The 22,448-nt window shown below is 37.3% G+C and overlaps 1 protein-coding gene across 1 annotated transcript; it reads right to left on the bottom strand.

Annotated features, from left to right (window-relative positions):
* Positions 1-14,997: 14,997 nt before the first annotated feature.
* On the bottom strand, positions 14,998-15,538 carry LOC143532596 (ethylene-responsive transcription factor ERF098-like). Its single transcript, XM_077027610.1, has one exon. The coding sequence runs from the start codon at positions 15,421-15,423 to the stop codon at positions 14,998-15,000; it is 426 nt and encodes a 141-aa protein (XP_076883725.1). The 5' UTR covers positions 15,424-15,538.
* Between the last annotated feature and the right edge of the window lie 6,910 nt (positions 15,539-22,448).

Raw genomic sequence — 22,448 nt, 5'->3', positions numbered from 1 at the left:
TACGCTTAGTAGTTTCGATGTCGTGGTCGGCATGGACTGGTTATCCGAGAACCGAGCGGAGATTATATGTCACGACAAGATAGTCCACATTACTACCCCTTCCGGTGAGATCGTTTCGATCTGGGGCGAGAGAAGCGGCATGACCACCAGCGTTATTACCCTCATGAAGGCGTAGAAGTATCTACGAAAGGGTCATCCGGCAATTTTGGCGCATATTGTTGAGAAACCCGCGGAGGAGAAGCGAATTGAAGATATACCGATTGTGCGAGATTTTCCGGAAGTTTTCCCGGAGGATTTGCCTGGACTCCCTCCTATTCGACAAGTCGAATTCCAAATCGAGTTGACACCCGGTGCAGCACCCATAGCACGAGCCCCGTATCGGCTCGCACCGGCAGAGCTTCAGGAGCTGTCCACTCAGTTGCAGGATTTGTTGGATAAGGGTTTTATCCGACCTAGCTCATCGCCACGGGGAGCCCCTGTCTTATCTGTCAGAAAGAAGGACGGGACTTTCCGCATGTGTATCGACTACCGGGAGTTGAACAAGGTGACGATCAAGAACCGTTATCCTTTACCCCGAATTGATGATCTGTTTGACCAGCTCCAAGAATCGAGTTACTACTCGAAGATCGATCTGCGGTCTGGTTACCATCAACTAAGAGTGCGCGAAGAAGATATCTCAAAGACGGCTTTCAGAACACGGTATGGTCACTATGAGTTTTCAGTTATGCCTTTTGGCCTAACCAACGCACCAGCCGTATTTATGGATCTTATGAATCGAGTATGCATGGCGTACCTCGACAAGTTTGTGATTGTGTTTATTGACGATATCCTGGTCTATTCCAAGGACAAGGCTGACCATGAAGAACACTTAAGGGTAATTCTGGAATTGTTGAAGAAGGAACAACTGTATGCTAAACTCTCGAAATGTGAGTTTTGGCTTCGCGAGGTTCACTTTTTAGGACATGTGATTAACGAGAATGGTATCCATGTCGATCCCGGTAAGGTAGAGGCTATCAAAAACTGGGAAACACCTAAGACCCCGACTGAGGTGCGGCAATTCCTAGGACTGGCTGGCTACTACCGGCGTTTTATCAAGGGATTTTCAAAGATTGCCCAACCCCTCACCGCTTTGACTCACAAGGGTACTAAGTACATTTGGGGTGACGCGCAAGAATCCGCTTTTCAACTATTGAAAACCAAACTCTGTAGCACCCCTATTCTAGCCATACCCGAGGGAACGGAAAATTTCGAGGTACATCGTGACGCATTGATACAAGGTCTCGGTTGTGTGCTGATGCAACTCGAGAGGGTTATAGCTTATGCCTCTCGACAACTACGGATTCACGAGAAGAACTACACGACCCATGATTTGGAACTCGAAGCTGTGGTGTTTGCCCTTAAGATATGGAGGCATTACTTGTACGGTACCAAGTTTACCATTTACACCGACCACAAGAGTCTCCAGCATATCTATGATCAGAAGGAGCTGAACATGCGACAGCGTCGTTGGGTTGAGTTGCTTAAAGATTATGATTGTGCCATCAAGTACCACCCTGGCAAGGCCAATGTAGTGGCCGACGCCCTCAGTAGAAAAGAAACAGATAAACCCAGACGAGTGCGAGCATTGCAACTCACGATTCATGCAAACTTACCCGATCAGATTCGCGATGCACAACTTGAAGCTTTGAAAGATGATAATCTTCCATCGGAACTTATGCGGGGCATGAACAAGCAACTTGAAACCAAAACGGACGGGGTCCGATATTTTGAGAACCGGATTTGGGTTCCACGATACGGAGAGTTGAGAACTCTGGTGATGGACGAAGCACACAAGTCCAGATATTCTATCCACCCTGGCTCAGATAAAATGTATCATGACTTAAAGGCACTTACTGGTGGCCGAATATGAAAGCCGACATTGCCACCTACGTGAGCAAATGCTTGACTTGTGCCAGAGTCAAAATAGAATACCAAAAACCATCTGGCCTACTACAACAACCGGAACTTCCAATGTGGAAATGGGAACACATTTCAATGGATTTTATCACGGGTTTACCTAAGACACCGACGGGATGCGATACCATCTGGGTGATCGTTGACCGGTTGACTAAGTCTGCACACTTCTTAGCGATTAAAGAATCGGACAAAATGGAAAGACTGACTCGCGTCTACATGAAGGAAGTAGTGTCTAGACACGGAGTGCCTGTCTCAATCATTTCTGATCGAGATTCCCGTTTCACTTCGCACTTTTGGAAGTCACCGCAAAGCGCGCTAGGCACCCGTCTTGATATGAGCACAGCATACCATCCTCAAACGGATGGGCAAAGTGAACGAACTATTCAGACCTTAGAGGACATGTTGCGTGCATGTGTGTTGGATTTCGGAAAAAGTTGGGAACCTCACTTACCTTTGGTAGAGTTTTCGTATAATAACAGCTACCACGCAAATATTAAAGCAGCGCCGTTTGAAGCACTGTACGGACAGAAGTGTCGATCACCACTCTGCTGGGCAGAGGTGGGTGACAGCCAAATCACTGGTCCAGAACTGGTACTCGAAACTTCGGAAAAGATTGTTCAAATCCGAAATCGCATGGCAGCAGCACGAGATCGCCAAAAGAGTTACAACGACAAGTGCCGAAAACCTCTCGAATTTCAAGTGAATGACCAAGTGTTACTCAAAGTCTCACCTTGGAAAGGTGTGGTTCACTTTGGGAAGCGAAACAAACTCAACCCACGATATGTTGGTCCTTACCGGATAACGGAACGCGTTGGTCCGATGGCGTACCGGCTGGACTTACCAGCGGAACTCAGCAGTGTACACAATGTTTTTCATGTATCGAATTTAAAGAAATGCTTATCCGATGAAACTCAAGTAGTCCCTTTGGATGAACTGCAAGTTGATGAACAGTTACGCTTCATTGAAGAACCAGTTGAGGTTTTGGATTGGGAAACCAAAACGCTAAAGCACAGCAAAATTCCAATTGTTAAGGTTCGTTAGAACTCGAGATGTGAACCGGAGTTCATGTGGGAACGCGAGGATCAAATGATGAAAAAGTATCCTCACCTTTTTGAAGGGCTGACCAAACACCGGAAACCGCGAAACCCGACAAACCGTTAGAAATCACCGGAGGTATGAATTAAATTTCGAGACGAAATTTCTTTCTACTAGGGGATGATATGATAAACTGAAAATTTTTCTTACTTTTTCAGACACTCATCGACTTGACTCAAATTTTCGGGACGAAAATTCATTAACATGGGAATGATGTGACAATCGTCAATTTCAGGTTAACTCCGTTAACTCAACTCCGTTAATTCAAACTTAAAGATCACTGAATCTATAACGCACACCTCATTACATTTAAATTAGGGTTTAAATGACGCTTAACACTTACTACATGTGTAGTCTTTCGGGAATTGCACCGAAACGCAAACGAGCTGACGCAAACGATTGGGGAATAAACGAAAAACGTCAAAACAATAATTATGTGATAATTATGTGTTAGACTTATGTGTTATGTGATAACATGGTATAAACGTTAACTCAATGTGCTAGAACTAGTTAATTAAGCTAGAGATGTAACATTTGTAAGTTTAGGGACTAAAGTGTAACATGTTATTAAATAATATTATTATAAACCCTAACTCCCCTCCCTCTTTCCCTCACATAGCCGACGGCCAAACCCCCCCCCCCCCTCCCCCTCTCCTCACAATCGGTTCACACACACACACATACCTCTTGGATTTTGATCTTGTCTTTCACAATTGAAGCATCCTACATCCGTTTCTAGCCATCCTCTACCTTCCTATTGCTTGTATTGGTGTTTTTGAAGGTATAATTGCAAACCCTAGGTCCGATTTTTCCTATGTATGGTGTTCATATGATTGTTGTTGATTTGATGGTGTATTGATGATGATTTGATAACTAGTTTTGATATTATTGCATGTTAATTGTTGTGTCTTTGAGTTTGAGATCAAATAAAACCCTAACTATGTATGTATAGTGTAATTGATATGCATGGATAGTAGTTATGGTGTCTAGAATGTTATATGAATGATTTGTGGTCCATAGATAGTTAAATTGTTGAGTTTGGATGCAAAGAGTTTCTGGACAGATTGTGTTGTTGATGTTTGATTGACTGTAACGGGGTGTAAAAGTAAAAATTGATTGAGATAATTGATACTAAAGTAAACTAGGTAGAGTCTAGTTTCTAAAGAATATAAATTTGCAATTTTTGGACGTGTAAAAGTTAACTTTTATGATTTTACAAAAACGTTGTGCAAAGCTGAGTTGTTAGACCTGCTGTTAGGTTGTTTTGTAAATGTTATATCTCATGAACTACGATACCAATTGGGTTGGTTCCACTTCTGAAAGTTGACTTGTTGAGTTAGGAACCTAACCCAAGTGGTCTTTCATTTATTGGATTTTTCGTTTAACGGGAATTTCAAATAACATTCTGTTGCGCATGAATTTGACTTTTATGAGTTTGCTGTAATGATTTGATTATTGTGAGAAACCTATGTGGAATAAAAATATAATAAAATGTGTTCTGGAAACCTAAGACATATATGCTTTTGTGATGATTTTTGGTAAATTAATTGTGATGCTATGATCGGTGGGATAGACTAGTTTTTCAAGTAGAATTCTGTCGTTAAGAAACTAGTTGCTGAATTTTGTGAAAGTTGCATGAAACAACGTGATTGCTAATTTATTATCATGTTTTGACAAAATTGCCCTTGCGGGGGATAATTGCTAACTAATTGTCGTATTTTGACCAAAATACCCTTGCGGGGAATAATTGCTAATTGATTGTCATGATTTGACCAAATTGCCCTTGTGGGGAATAATTACTGGTTAATTGTTATGTGTTGACCAAATTGCCCTTACGGGGAGTAATTGCTAGTGATGTACATTATGAATACATGACCCGTAAATAATTTCTCACACATGTAACCTATCACAAATACACTTGTTAAAGTCACACACGATTCACAAACGAAACACGAAACATGTTGTGTGCATAGGTATTATGTGCCGGGTCTAGAGACTCGATGATATTCCGACACTTAGAAAAATCTCTTTGTTGTTTTAGAACGCTAGAGAGAGTTTTTCTGTGACGCGCATCTTGGTGAATTATTTTGGGAATACTTCGCAAACAGTGAGTTCACTTACCCCTTTTAAACTGTTTTCAAACGCTTTTCACTTGGGGGAGATAACATACTCCGAAAACGCATTTAAGATTTTGTTAATATAGATTATATATCACTTGTAAAGACTAAGTGGCAAACGCAATAACTAAAGTCCTTCATTCACATCGAATCGTTTAATATTGGATAATAGCGAGTCATTGTTGAGTAGTACTACTGGGTTTGACAAACCCCACCCAACGCTAAACTCGACTGGAGGTCGAGTGGGTGTAATCTTGGCTAAACACATACCATGGTCGGGATAGACCTGGTGGCAAGGCAAATGATAAACAGTCAGCTTCGGTGTCGAACACTTAGTAATACTTGTTTTATAGGCTAGCTACCTATAGATATATAATTGACATAACATCATCTGGTAACGCTTAACGCAAAACGCTGAACGCAAAACGCTTAACGAAAAACGCTTAACGCAGACGCTAAACGCTTTATTTAATACAAACTTGTGAACTCACCAACCCTGTGTTGACACTTTTGGTATGTTATTCTCAGATAGCCGAGGTGGGCGCGCGGTATAGGATCATGCATGGTTTTTGAATATTCTGATATGCAAACATGTTTTTAACTATTATTACTTGGGTTTTTAAGTCATCCTGCGTGACGCAACGTTTAACTTTTGGTTTTTACGCTTCCTCACTTATTTTCATTTAAACGTTTTTATGGTTTGATTATAAATAATGATTCCGATCATGTTAGTTCACACCCTCTAACGGTAAAACTCCGTTAGTGGATTTTGTGGGTGTGACATTTACAGATCTGAAAATCATCTTCAAGAACAGTTTTGCCCCAAAACGAGCTAAAAACACTGTTACATCATATATGGACTGATATGACCAAATAAACATGAAATTGATGTTGAATCTCCGAACGAGTCATAGTCAAAACATCAATCCACAAAAATATTACCCAAATCATCAAATAATTTCAAAACCCTAAAAATTGTTAATAAACTTCATCGGTTTAATGTCCATGGTAGATTCAAGAGCGAGATGAATCAGATTCAGCGGTTAGTCTGAACGATTTGGTAATCTCAACTCTGATACCAACTGACAAGACCCGAGCCCTGGTGCAGAAGCGTGAATATTCGGTATTAACGGTGGAGCTCGGATCTGAGCAAGGATCGAATCATATTCCCTCTTGAAAGGTGTTTTGGACGGATGAGTGGTGTTTGGGAGAGAGCCTGAATCGATTACAATGAACAATAAACTAATATCTGCAATCGAAACACAAATAGATAGATGTAGTAGTTTGATTTCATTACTCAAAAGATTGTCATAAAGAACAATCATACATACACACATACATACAATAAAGATCAGCCACCTCCGGAAGAGCTCATCCCGGAGGCGGAGGCTCTTTCATAGGGATAAAACCCTAGATCTCACAAAATACACAATACACGCATGCTAGACAAATTAACAAAAACATCTATTTATACTAGTCTAGCATGTATTGGTCTTCAAGCCATCCACCCTTGGTTGAGACCAAAAATATTAATGTATTTTTCACCCATAATAATAATAATTCGATGCACCGGTCTAAAATATAAGTCCCAACAAGGGTATAAACGCATTCCACCACCATTATGGAATTCTTATGCTCAAAAGAAACCTGATGGGATGGAAAAAGCATTCAATGTGAAAGTAAAAAATCCACTTGTGAATGACCCAAAGATGTGTCTGCCTGAGTCTGTTGATGTGGAATTTATGAAATCAACTGATAGCACAGAGTGTGATAGTGATGTTTATGTGAATGTGGTAGAACAAGTGTTCTGTAAGTCTAAAACTGAGGAATATAATGTTGTTGAAAGTAAGGTGATTAAAATAGAAAAGGTTAAAAATTGTGAGAGTAATTCAACACGTCATTTTGCAAGAACAAGTTTTTATCATAAAAAATAAAATCATGGGTTTAACAAGCAAAATGTTTCAAGAAACAAAGCTTCAAATCTTTAAAAAAAAGGTTGTGTTTGTACATAGAACGACTTCTGAAAGTGAGAAAGAGCTCTTTCTGAAATCAATCTAATAATGAATTTTTCAAACCAAAGACTACGCGTGATCATTCTCAAGGATCTCCGATACGAAAGTTTGTTGACCAGAGAAGGTGTTTCGCTTGTGATGTAGTGGGGCATGTGTTCTTTGTGTGTCCTAACCATATTAAGCACAGTCATGGACAGAGACAAAAGAAAGTAATTGGTAACCATTGAGTCAATGTTTGATACATGTAAAAGTTGTTAAGTCTGCTTCACAAAGATTTGTTCCAACACAAATCTTAAAAATGAATGTTGAAAATGTTCAAAAAGTTGAACAAATAAATTAAGTGTTTTTGAAACTGGTGAAACTTCATGAGTTAAAAATAGAAATTTTTACATCAAGAAAACTAACTCTAAAGGACAAAATTGGGTTGCTAAATCCAAGAATGTTGATTTTAAAACAAGTCCACCTAGTTGTGTTGTTAAAGAGATATCAACTTCTGAAACGAGATATCAAGTTCTGAAACCTCAAGTGGGGATGCCAGTTCAAGTGAGACCGCATTTGATGAGTCAATTGAAGAAATGCTTATTGATAAGTTCAAACAACCTGAGACCAAGAAGGCTTGGGTTTCCTTGTTTCACTATCCTATAAGTTGTATATGCAAAGGCTTCCTAGATCCTACGATTCACGTTGGATAATGGATATTGAAGCCTCGAGGAACATGACGTACACCTTAGCCCTACTCAATAATGTCAAACCTATCAAGGGCGGATATGTATGTTTTGCTGGAAATCATGGAGGTAATATCATTGGTAAGGGAAAATTGTAAAATTGCATGGTGATGTTTGATAAAGTCGACTATATCATTGAGTTGGAGAACAATCTTTTTGAGTAACAAATCTGTGACAAGAGGTTCTCACTCATTTCACTGACAAGGAGTCTATTATTTTGAAGCTTGGATTCAAGATACCAGAAGAGTAGATTCTGATGCATGCTCCTAGAGAGAATGATCTCTATGTTCTCAATACGGGTATCACTGCCACTTCTTTTCGAACGGCTCAAAATGCATCAGAAAAGGAATCAGTTTTGTGGCATCGAAGAATGGGTCACATTCATTTGAGGAAAATGAATTATTTGGTTCATAATCAATTGGATGATGGTGTTAATATTAAAGGATTTCACTTGCATGAAGAACACATTAGCTGCAAGTTGGGAAAGCAAAAGAAGAAGTAACATTCGAACAAGATGGTCAACTCTATCAACTTACCTTTTGAACGATTACACATGGATCTCTTTGGTCCTGTGAATGTCAGTATTGTCACTGGAGAACTCTATTGCCTGGTGGTAACTGATAACTATCTAGATTTTCTTAGGTAATGTTTTTAGACTCCAAAGATGAGAATTTCGATAGTCTAATGGTACTTTTCAAGAAGTTGAAAATTTTGTACAACTTGCCAATCAAAAGAATTCGAAGCGACAACAGGACTGAGTTCAAGAACAACAAAATCCTAGAGTTTTGCAATGAATGAGGGATTCTTAATGAGTTTAGTTCTCCATATATTGAAATTGCGCACCATGTTATCTGATTCGAAGCTACCAGTTAGTTTCGGGACTGAAGATGTGGCATCTGCATGTTACAATATAAACCACATTCTAACTATAAAGAGGCATGGAAAGACGTGTTTTGAGCTGCTTAATCGGAGGAAACCTAACTTGAAGTGGCTTGAACCATTTGGGTCTCCATGAACTGTTCTTGATCCCATTGGAAAATTTGGTGCTAAATCATTGGAGGGATTCTTTTTTGATTATGCTAGTCCTCTTGGATGTGTATTCTTACCTAGCATGAACCTGATTGTGCAAGTTCAACACATTGATTGTCAAAGATATTCTACTCAAACTCAAAAACCATGAGATTCTTGGATGCTTGATTATGATAATCTCTGGAAGTGTTTTAATATACCAAATGAGTTACATGATGAAGCTATTTCACTATTATATCAACAAAAACATTTGGATATGCAAACTGATGAACCTCAAGATGAACCTATTCTTGCTGATCCGAATCCTGAGCCTGCTCCTTTGCTTATGGAGAGTCACTTGATGATGAAGTTATTGCATTATTGTTTGTGAAGCAACAAAGGATTGTAAAGATGTCATTTTGATAAAATAAAGGGTTAAAATGTAAATTTTGGCTTATATTTATGAAAAAGAAACCCTATAAGTATGAAAATGCTTCTTTATGGATGAAATTGACACTGATGAGGATTCAAACATATGAAGGTATATACGTATGAATGATGAAACGTACGAAAAGCTTTCAAGAGGATAAAATGAGTTATGCGTATGACACGGTTAAAAACAATTGCAGGCGTATGGAAAAGAAATAAACGTATGCACAAGAAGTGTCATGTGTATAGGCCTTTTTCAAGTTCTGATTATCATCACGCACATCATCCAATCGTCAAATTAAGCAGTATATTATCATTCTAGCACCTAGAAATAGTAATCATAAGACTGATTGTAGCTTAACTTCACTTAATTAGCTCTAATTATGTCAAACTCAGTCCGAACATGAAGAACATAAAAAGCACCATTGTTAAACACATAATTAATTAAATTGACTGCTATAAATAATGTCGAACACTTGGAATCAAGAGCTAAAATCTCTTATACCACTTGAGAAACCTCTAATAGAATCCATCTTGTTAATCCTATTGTCAAATGCTTTTTTCGTCTTTCAAAAGAAGCCTCGGATTTAGAATCTTGGCACATCAACTCAAAAAAATTCCAATCATCTTCCTCAGGCTAATTCAACAATTTGATATTACTTGAGGCTTTTTAATGTATATCTATCTTCATACGTCAGCTCGTCTACAAATGTTTCACTAACTCCCATAACTCGATCTGATGGTGCGGGCATTTTCCGATTATCTCTATGAAATGGGTAAATGCCTCATGAAACAACTCACTCAACAACTGTGAAAAGTGGCGGATCTCAATTCTAGCCTCATATGTCTTTGCCTGTAAATAGTACTCATTTAAGAACACTTATTGCATCTTAGCCTAGTTCCAAATATTGTATAGTGGTAGTGAATTAAATCAATGTTTTGCCTTATCCTTCAATGAAAACTGAAACAGCCATAACAGAACCTCATCCTGATCATAGGTTCCATCACCAATAGACCCACAAATCGCCGAAAAATAAGACAAATTAGAATACGGGTCCTCTAAGCCATCCCGTTAAATATGGCACAATGTTAATGTAAGACAGGCGCGAGTTAAATGTGTGTCATCACAGTATACGCACCTATGGGACTATCGGTAAAACACCATCTGAAATAGCTAGCCTGAACCGACTGTTAACACACTAAACTGGGGTTACAATATTTCTTCTTCACCCTCCTCTATTAACCATACCACCTCTGTTTCTTCCAATATCATGTATGCCCATGTTTCTGTTCACAAACCATGTACCCCTATGATTCATCGGTTCATCTTCCTGTTCATCCTAACCATCATTAAAATCATTTACCGTCCTAAAATTGATATTTTTTCTGACCGTCCAATCTGCCCCATTATCACCATCCTGCCCCTGATTGGAATCATTCCATCCCCCTTCACCCTCTTCATCTTCGGTTTGAATACTAATATAATATTCGTCCTGGTATACCAAAGTTTTGTGGCGGGGGATATTGTGTGGAGCTGGTGGTCTCGGTTTCTGGATTGACGAGCTAAGTTATTTGGTTTTATTGTTGGTTGGTATTGATAGGTGGATTGGGATAGTTTCGGGCTGGTCTCGGTTATCATTATAATTTGGGTGGAAGATATTGTCTTCGGGTAGAGGGTTTTGGTTTTGATTCTGATTTAGATTCAAGTTCTAATTCTAGTTTTGGGTGGGTTTCGGCCGTCCCTTTTCGATTCTCTATGCTTAGCTCGGTTCTGTCAGGCTAATTTCCCAGCTTCTGGCTCGAAGATAAATGGAGATTATCTTCCTGAGTGGCGAGTTTATACCTCTTACCTGCATAAATAACACACCCGCGTAAAATGGGAAAATAAAAATTCAAACTAAAATTAAAACTAAAACTAGAATAAAACAAAGAAATCAAATAACACAAAAACACTAAGCGCACTAACTCCACGACAACGACGCCATTTTAATGCTTGACTGCCGCTATCTAGTAAAAACAATATTAAACTATGTGCTAATCACCTTAAACTAGCCAGGGTAAGCAGGGTGTCGAACCTCGACGAGTATGTGGTCAGTGTAATGTGCAACTAATTCCTAAAATTATGAAGTAGCTATTAAGAGTGCTGACCATATTATTAGCATTGAATTGGTTTTAATACTAAGCAAGCAAATAGTTCAAAGTTCAAAAAGTTCATAAAAGAAAATCATACCCGGGGTTCAATCATGTAACAAAACAGTCATCTCATGTCACTTGACAGATTAATTTTCAGTAATCACATCAGGTTGGTTAACTAGTTAAACCTTAAGCATCAACAATCGATAACACACGACAGTGATTATCAAATAGTCCCTGCCAATGTGACTTCACTAAGGGAAATTGTATGATTCATCACATTCAAACTAATCATAACAACCCTATGAGCAAGTATCAAAGAAATTGGCAAACTAATCATTCTGGTAGAAGTAAATCTAAATCGAGTGAATGCACAATAATACAAAACATTAATATTCATAGATTAATAACTGACACTTGCAATTAGTTGTTTATAAACACATGAGAAAGACTGTCTGCAATACTCTACATCCCGGGTGTGATTCGAGAAGATAAGTCGCGCCTCGACATTGAAAGGTCTTCAATTCTAATGATGTAAGCCATTCGGGATGACTCGGTGATTTGGAAGGGTGGAAATCGTCTCTCAGGCTCTAGAAACTGCTCTATAATGTGATGAATGAGATGAGGGTCATCAAAATGTTATGATATGTAAAACCAAAAAAAGCCCATCTTGGCACCCATCGCGTATCGCAATGGGGTCCTCCAGGGTCCATCGCATAGCGCCTACGCGATGGACCAAAAGTCAACGAATCAATAACATAAGTCCATCGCGTATCGCGATGGACTGTTTTCACACCCGTCGCGTAGCGCGACGGGTCTTCTCACCAGCCAACTTTGTATTATTCCTCGTTTTGCGTGATGGTCATCCCGAGTATTCATTTCATGCTCGTATAGGTTCAAAATAGCTGCATTAACCACCTGTGACTTGAAACAATATGCAAACATATGATGTACCAAAGCTCATGAAATGAACAAACAAAATAACCGACCATCAGACCCCTAAGGTAATAAAGTTTTGTCGAGTACGCAGATACAATAACTTATTATTTCTATAATCCTGCTAAATCAGGTTTTCATAACACGCATAGGTACCTTCTTGGAGATGCCACTTCTAACACGAGGGATTAGTGACAATCGTTTGGTTCTTACATAAGCTATATGACTAGTCTAAGTGAAAATCAATTTTATAAATATAGAACCTTTATAAACTTGTGTAAAAATATCATCAAAAATTGATACTTATGTCACGCATCATTACCTTGGATCCAATTATACATGTAACAATGGCATGAATGCTTGTTTCTTATACTAGCTTATGAGCCAAACGGTTAAGACATATTTTTATTTTTTTAATCATATTTGAAAGAGTTAACATATTCATGTTACTTTAGATCAAGCGTATTCACCTAGTAAATAGTTTTTTTGAAATTCAATTGTTCAGTGACTAAATATGTTTCTTTAACCTCCAATCAATCTCAGGTTTTATGTTAGATCTCTTGATTTAATTTTGAAATATCAGGACCCATAGATTTAGCTTCGAAGGTCAAACCATGTTTAAAATGTTTATCTTATCTAACAGATTTAAAATCCTTTTAAATATTGACCATCACAGGAAAAACTATTTGCCTATTTGTTTGAATAGCCTTTATTCTTTTCAAAAGATGTTTCTATAGTTTGCTTTTGTCATTTCAAGGTTTGACTATAACCTCATCTATGATCACAACTTAGAACATTAAGAATTCACTAATGCAATAACCCTTTTTATTTTATAGATGCCTAATCCTAGTTATATGGTTGGGTAGCGGCTCAAGCAATCGGGCATAACCTTTGGTTGAATGACAAGTCAGGACTTCAGACACACTACACGCACTTTGAGGGCTTGGGAACATTGCTATACATCTCCGGAGTCAGTAATATGTCTCGTCATGAACTCTAGTATAAAAACCGAGGGATCGTCAGGTGTTAGAATGCTTCAAGTAAGCACCCAATTCCACTATTTATAACTAAGTTCCCCAACTGTTGGCGGACCGCTGGGAACTTTCCTAGAGGTCCATTGCCATCCCTTAGAAGATCGTTGTGAACTTTCCCAAAGGTCTGTTGCCACCCTGGAGGACTGATGGGAATTTCCAGCAGACCGTTTGGGAGCCCTGTTGTCTAATCATCAGAACACATGTCAAATTATATCAGATTAGATGTTTATCCAGCCGTCAAGGTCCTTCATGTAAATGAGTTATCTACACATGTGGCATGTCGGTGAATAGTTAGCTGCCATGTGTCAGCTCGTTATTGCTTAGTCGAGTTAACAAACTCGTAGTGGACTGTCGGGGAAAACGCCAGTGATCCTGCGCCCAATTTGATTGCTAGCGGACTGTAAGGAAAATGCCAATATTCTCCGAGAGCAAATTAGTAGAATTACAATTTAGTCTCTTAATTTTAACTTTGTCTTGATCACTGTTTGGTCCATGAACTTTTAAATTTGGCATTTTAGCACAAAATGTTTGGGATGCTACATGGTATATATGGCAAGGCCTACTAGTTATAAATCTGCAATTTGGATTCTGAATCTTGGAAATAGCTAGAAGCCATGGGCACTGAGACGCAATCCATGTATGATAACTATGTGGGGGACTTGGTTAATCTTTCTTTCGACTATCGGAATGTAGGAAGCAAGAGGGTTTTTAAGAAAAACACCAATATGGATGGAAACGTGTAAACATACAAAGTTAGGCCAGTAGCTAAAAGATTTACTCATACTCAAGATGATGATAATGAGGAAACCTTCTCATTTGTAGCCATGCCACTAGGATTTTGCTTGCATCCATGCGTATCATGACTGTGAGATAAAACAAATGGATGCCAAACCCGCATATTTAAATGGACGTCTCACGGAGGTTGTCTATATGGTACAAGCAGAAGGTTTCGAGATCCAAAGTCTTAAAAATGTATGCAAATTAAACAAATCCATTTAAAGATCAAAGCAACACATACTCTAGGTGTTGATAATGAGGAAACCTTCTCATTTGTAGCCATGCCACTAGAATCTTTGCTTTTATCAAAAATGAAGAGGAGCGGTGTGTTCACTTGAAAGCAAGTGGATTACATTCTAAATTCATAACGTGATGCATTATTATACGTCTATATAAGTACACTTACATTCCTTTATCACCACGTAGATTTCAAATGATGAGTCCCTTTGTGAACATAGCGTTGGGTATAAACGCATATACGCACATTGGAAAAAAAAACAGTAAACATCGCAACATTTGATAAACAAGATTTCTTATCCGCCATATTTTTTTAACGTCAAAATAGAAGAATAGGTATAACCAATTAAGTCTTTCCATATCATCTTATTAAAGTTGTTATCATGAAACTCAAACAAAAAGTATAATATAATTAGTTAAAAAGAAAACTGTCGTTGCGTTTAATATATAGATACACTTTTATAGAACAAAAAGCGCTTAAAAAGCTTATTCCGTTTGATTTAAAGAAGCATGCATGAAAATTAGCACAAGCCGCAACTTATTTCTTCTTCTCCATTGATGTCTCATGAAGAAGATCCTGTAAAACACGATCATCCAAGTACTCGAATACGATCACTTGTTTCTCTCTTCCGACGGATGAACCTCCCGAAGAAGCTGAATTTGACTTTGTAGACGGCCGAAATGAAGGTGGTTCGGGTAGTTTTGATAAGTACTCTTTCGGAAAATTGAGAGTGGCAAGATGACCCCGAAGGTTGAAGGCGGCTTGATCATAAGCACGGGCTGCCTCTTCAGCTGTATCAAATGTCCCGAGCCATGCCCTCTGCCCGTTTTTGTTTGGGTCACGTATTTCAGCAGCGTATTTACCCCACGGTCGCCTCCTAACACCACGAAAGCGAACATCTTCGTTGTCATTTCTATCGTTGTAACGTGTGTTTTTCCCCTTTGAAGAACTGCCACCTTCCATATATGTTTTGTGTTTGCTTTTATTGTGATTGTTTTCTTGCTGATATTGATAAGAATATATAGGGGATTGAAAAGTATTGAGAATGCTAAGATTTCGTTTGACTATTCAACATGGGTGTCTTGGCTAATATGCCATAAGAAATCTGGGAAGTTTCGGCCAAATCTATGTGATAAAAGCACCTTTTAGAGTTAATATGATTCCATTAATTATCTAGAAGTTTAAAATAATTGTTTTGATAATAATATGATAAAGTACTTCAGTTTATGAATGTTGTAAAATGGATGTACTTTTATATAGTTTTTATTATTTACTTTTATTTTTATTTAACAGTTTATAACATTTTTATTCTGATACACACTTTGTCGCAGTCACCACTGCTACTGTTTTGTGCTATTTGGTCTTTTATTCTGAGCTGTAATACCTCCTACACGGCTATCAAACACCTCAATCGTAAGCCATGAATTAGCCTCAAAGTCGAACCTAGAGTCATTATGTTGGTAGTCAACCCAATCAACCATATACAACGTTTTTGCCACCTTAATATGTTGTCATCTTTTAACCATCACGCGCGGCTTATTCTTCTTAATATGTCTTTTTATTAGCTGCATATGGATCACAATTTTCAACTTTAACTCTCCAAGTAACCTATGTAATATCAATGGCATTATCATTTTTTTTTATTTTGATAAATATTCTTTATTTTGAGATTATTTGTATTTTATTTTCTATTTTTTTCCTACCAAAAATAATAAAGTAATAATTCATTTTATGATCATATATTAATCAAACAGAACAATGGAATTGTTACGATCCATTTCATTCTCTTATTCATTTATTCATTCATTTGCTCATTTCACTGCTCTAAGAGTTTATGGAATAGAATAATTTACAGCTTAGGGTTTAGTAATAGATAGACAGAATTCTCACGAGATTTCTCGTAAGGAGCATGGCCGGCTGGAGGGTGGCGCCGGTTGGACTGTCGGCCGGGCACGTAATTTTTAGGGACCAAAATTTTCTGTATCTATATTTTTTATATATACATTTAAAAACATAAAACTTATAAAATATGAATTGCTCTTTATCATCTTATAACTATTGGGACATATATTATTTTTTATCCATAATCCATTTAATTAAGTTTAAATTATTGGGTCCAAACTAAAATTAAAAACTAACAATTAAATAAAAACCCGATGCAAAATAAAAGAAATAGCGGTCGATTGAAATTTCTCTTTGGTTCCTTCTTTCTTTGCGAATGATGAACAACGACCAACCCAGCCGACCACCACTGTTGCTTCATTGTTAATCACCAAGCTCCTCCACGGTTGACCAAGCTAGCCACCAAGGACCAAGCTATTTTCTTCCAATGTTAGGACATAGGAGAGTTTCATGAAACATTGGTTAATCGTTAATTATTACAGTATTTGATTTTAATAATATATTTTTCTATGTTTATTGTTATAACATTAAGCCTCGTTTACAAAAATTAACTTATATATTTCGTTACTCGTTAAGGCTATGGGCTTTTTTTTCGGGATGGGCCGAGGTATATCATATAAATATACAATCCATTGTTTTTACTACTACCTTGGCTAGGCACCCCCATACTCGCAAGTATTTATATGATGGTTTATTTCCCGTCCATAATTCGTATGAAGTTACATCTTTCTTCTTATTGGGTATCATGTTTAAGACATAATTCACCGATAAGATTGCTTCCCCCCACATGTCTTGGCTTACACCAGAACTTATCATCATGGCATTCATCGTTTCTTTCAAAGTGCGGTTCTTCCGTTCCGCTATGCCATTTGATTGAGGAGAGTAAGGAGGCGTGAGTTCATGTATGATTCCATCTCTTTCACATAAATCAACAAAAGGTGAAACATATTCACCTGCTCGGTCACTCCTTACATTTTTGATTTTCTGATTTAGTTGATTCTCAACTTCGGCTTTGAATAAGATAAACTTATCAATAGCCTCATCCTTACTCTTAAGTAAGTACACATAGCTATACCTTGTACTATAAATCAATAAACGTGATGAAGTACTTACTCCCACCACGAGTAGGAATTACTTTAGATCACACACATCTGTGTACATCATCTCGAGGGGTTCGGTGAATCGTTCATTCCTTTTGAATGACGATCTTGTCTGTTTTGCTTCGACACAAGTTAACTATGGTGACTATAATCGAGAGGTCTGTGACCACAACAAGGTTATCAACCTCACGAACCATGTTCATTTGTCGAGCATTTCCTTTCTTTGGAAATCAACCCAACTTGATGGTAGCTTTCAATCATAGTCGAAACTTGGAATGTCTCGCTAAGCGACATTCCTTCCGCATGAACATCATGAAGAATAACTTGCAAATCTTGGACTTGGCTCATGGCAGGTTTTGAGTCTATCCTTTTAAAGTCCAAGAACATAGCCACCACGAACTTTTAGAACCGGCATCTAATATATTGTATTTACGATATAAAGACCCCCAAATTCTTTGGCAGTCTTGGCCCTGCAATAAACATTGTACAGTGCATCCACCATACCATTTAAAATATAATTCCGACACAAGAAATCCGAATGATTCCAAGCCTGAACCGCGTTCACCGAATAAGCATCCATTCCCCCTTCATCAACATGGGGAATGGTTTCAGTCAAGAGCCTCGCTAGGCTCAACGTGGTCAAATAAAAGAACATCTTTTACTGCCATTGTTTAAATACACACCGATGAATTTTTCTGGTTTCTCAGCATGAGACGCAACTGCATTAGGAAGTGGTGCAACCAAACTGGTTGTGACAGCAGCAACGATCATGGCTGTCTGAAACGAAAGTGTCATAGCTAGGATGCCATTCTGTCTGTATGTCTGAAACGAAAGACACATGAACAATTAGTAATCTGTTTAAGTTTATTGGTATTCCTGTATTAAAACCAGAGATAATAAAATAGAAACAGTAAATGATAACGGTGAACGGGGCTTGTGTTTGACACAATTTCCTTAAACAGATTCGCGGTCTGTTCCCAGGGTACTCCGGTTCGAAGTAGTAGAGGACTGCCGGACTTGATCACTTGTCTAAAACGAAATCGTAAGATGTTGCAGCAGAGAGGAAGAGAGAGTTGTGTGTTTTTCCATGTCTTTGGCTGAAGCATTTGAACTGGTTTTATAGCCGGAAAGTCATAACATAAATCAAACCTCATAATGATCATTAAAGTGTAATAGAACAGAATAATAATCATTAGTGAGACTTTTGAAACCGAAATTAATAATAATAATTATTAAGAAAATAATTATTATCATTAAATCGTTTGACCAACTTCAATTACGAAATTAGCAAAAACAAATGCAAAAAATTGCGGGCCCGAGTTTTCGGACATGCAGGCATGAACGAGTTCGATAGATTTTAGCAAAACACATCACAAATTTTCATATTATTAGTGAAGATTGCATCTTATAAACCACTTCTCATTTTGTTTCACATCTGATGTGGGACAAGGTTTTACAACTTTAACTTTTGAGACATTCACACACACACTTCTATTTAATTTTCCAACAATCCCTCATATCTCCCATATAAATCGGTGATATTGAGGATTGAACCCCTTCTGATTAATATTGTCTGATTGTATTTATTATGCTATTAATTTTCTTTATAATAATGTAGCCTGATTTCAAGTCGACAAGTCTTCTACCAAACAAAATATTCAGATTCCTGGGTAGCCAAATTAACCTGTGCTTCGAGAATGTCTGAATATTAGAATAAACACGTAAACAGAATCAAAAACTTTAAGAATTTCAAGAATTGATTAATTGTCTATATAATGCAACTGGCTTTTACTTTAAAAAATAGCATTATTAAAAGTTCTAAATGAATCTGAACGTGAACTTAAGGGTTGGTTGAACATTCAAAAATAGACGCTAGAAAGATAGAGATATTTTGTTAGTAACATTAGATGCACAATCTCATTAGCATCAAATTAGATCGGCATATATATCACAAAGATTACGGCAAATATTTGCCTGATAAGATGAGAGATTATATACCCATCAAATGTATTTTGTATCCTGCTATTTTTAATTTTTTTTTTAATGTACGTCTTTATAATTTTTATTTACTTTTTTTCTTTATATTTTTATACTTTCATGTTTTAAGTAATATTATTAAGTTATTTCACACTTCTATAAAAGTGTATATGTGTGCCTTAATCTAAACTAGTTCTTTGAGAAAGCGGGTTTGTTATAAATTTTTGCGTGGTCAAAGCATAAATATAAAATATGTACTTTCCTCTACTACTTTTCAGCAAGTAGTCGTATAACTAGGAACCATAATCTTCTGATTCATTGTCATGAGGTAACGGTTAAGACTTAAGGTAGTTTCCTACAGCAGTGAGTTTCTTTATTAATGGAGTTTTTGGGTGAGTCAGGCCGGCTATGTCAAAACCCGTGTGGACGGTTTGCATCCCATCTCATAAATACTCACTTTGTTATTGAATTTAGTTCTAAACGTTATTAAAAATTCTAATAATTAAAAGCATTCAGATTTGGTGTAGGTTACTAGATTTTCATCCACATAAATATGATTTAACTAAAAAAAGATAATGTTCTAAATTTAACTTGTGTTATTTTAAAACCTCACTCATTTCTTATCTCAATCTCTATAATATTTTTTTATTATTTATTTTCTTGTTTCATTACTTATCTCAATCTCTATATTATTCTTTTATTATTTATTTATCTATTTCTATAGTTTAGCTAGTAACTATTTAGATCTTTTGTACTTGCATCCTGTCTCCTCAAGTCTTGCCTTCTTTATATACTTTACTTTTTACACAGGGATTAAAAGAAAAGTGTTGTTAAATCATAAATGTCTTTATGCATAAAATAGCAAAAGACTTCTTTTATATTTGATCGTTTTGTCAATTGACGCCCTTCAACAAAAGAAATGGCAGAAGACATATTTCATGTTTTAAATTCCTTTCACGTTACATCTTTTGACACTAACCCAGTTAATTTTTTTCGTTAAATATAGTCATGTGCAAGGCGCACGAGGGTAAATTCGTCTTTCTACTCAAAGGATATTTGTGTATATTACTTAAAAGTTTGGGCCATAATGAAAATAATTAAAGAAAATAAAAATTAATAAATATTTAAATATATATATTTCTCTCTCATATACTCTCTCTCTCTCTCTCTCACACACACTGCTTCATTTTATCTTTCTTTACTTCATTGCAATTCATCACCACCATCCACCACCTCAGTTAATCAACCACCACAACCTAGCAACCACCGAAATTGCAACTACCACAACCACCACCGAACTATATCCACCAACCCAAAGTCGCTCCGAAAAAATTAGTTTCACGAACTCCGGTCATGGTGGCGGATGGAGGAGGTGCTGCCAGCGGTTGTGGCCGTTGTACCAGCACCACGACCACCGGTCACCACTACCAGCAGCAACTACCACCATCTCCGGTCGCCACTACCATCGCCGCTAACACCCGATCCCCTACTTTTTACTCATGAACTCCGGCGAGTTTCCGCTGGTATCAATCGGACACCAATTTAAGGTAAATAAAACAGAAATCTACTTGACTTTGCATTATGAACAAAAGCCCTATTGTTTGAAGCATTAATTTTGAAGAGAAATTGATAGTTTATAGGGTTTTAATCGGAAGTTGTAGGTGGATTGGTAGTCAAAGAAGTCATTGGTAATTTTAATTGAGTATTGCAGAGATCGTGGTTACCGGGGGACCGAACTTGGGGTTAGGGTTCCGGCAACGACTGAATTTGGGGTTGGGAATCCGATTGAAGGGAAGGGGTGTGGTGGCGGCTGATAGAGAAGGTCTGATGGTGGTGGGAGCACGTTGGTGATGGTGGTTTTATGTTGCTGTGCGGCTTCTCGAGGTCGCCGAAAAACGATGGCAATGGGCGTCGTGAAATTGAATCTCGTGGTGGTGGTGGCTAGGGAGGGTGAAACATAATAATGCATGAGAGAGAGAGAGAGAGTTTTGTCACTTTGTGTATTTTATTTATTAGTCTTAATTATAAAATAAATTATATAATATTATAAAAATACTCTCATGTGCAAGGCACATGACCAGACTTAACAAAAAAATTTAACTGAGTTAGTGACAAAGGACGTCTTCTACCATTTCTTTCGTTAAAGAGTATCTATTGAAAAAACGTTTAAACATAAAGGACTTATTTTGCTATTTTGTCTTTTTTTTTTATCAAACTCTTTTTCTAGTTTACAAAACTTTTTATAATTTTATAACTATTTTCACATTTATTGTTAGTATAAACTCTTCATACATCATGGGTGTTGGGTTTTAGTGGTGATCATTCAACGGTTTAACATTTAAGCCCGATTTTACTTATAGTTTCATAATTATGGTGACATTTGAGCCAAAACAAGGTACACCTCAGTATGTATTTACCAATTAAGCAAATAAACGCCTTTTGCGTAACAAACGAACGATTAAACGAACGGGTCGGGTTATGACCCAGATATTTCGGGGGGCCATCTATAAGTGATATACGACCTATACAAGCTAAAATATTAGAAATATGGCCTTAGTTTGATAGTAAACAAGTTAAACGAAAATATGCTCGTTTAACTACCCGCTATAGATTTAATCGTAAAAGATAGTTACAAACCAAGCATTGTATCATCCGTTAAACCGAAAAAGACTTACCAAACACTTATTTGAAATGTTTTAAGCAATCCGTGAAAATATTTTTGATTTTTACAAATATATAGTACGTTTTTATAATTTTACACAAAACTAGCCGAAAAACACTTGTTTTCGCGCTGTTTAACGCACCCGATAAGTTTTTCGCTCCAAAAACCGAACCCGAACTAAATTTGGACCGGGCTTTTCATATTTGGGCTTGAGAAATCAGAAACTTGGGCCAAAATGGGCCCAAGAAGCTCCGATCGCAAACAGCAGCCCCCCATTTTATTCTTTCACATTTAAACTAGATCCAAGACATTTTCAACATTATTTTCTTGAAAAATCTGGATACAAG

Source organism: Bidens hawaiensis, unplaced genomic scaffold, assembly GCF_021521415.1.
Source record: "Bidens hawaiensis isolate Kalapana, Puna unplaced genomic scaffold, B.hawaiensis_p1.1 tig00009480_1, whole genome shotgun sequence".
Classification (NCBI taxonomy): domain Eukaryota; kingdom Viridiplantae; phylum Streptophyta; class Magnoliopsida; order Asterales; family Asteraceae; genus Bidens; species Bidens hawaiensis.
This window is presented reverse-complemented; position numbering and strand designations above follow the sequence as displayed.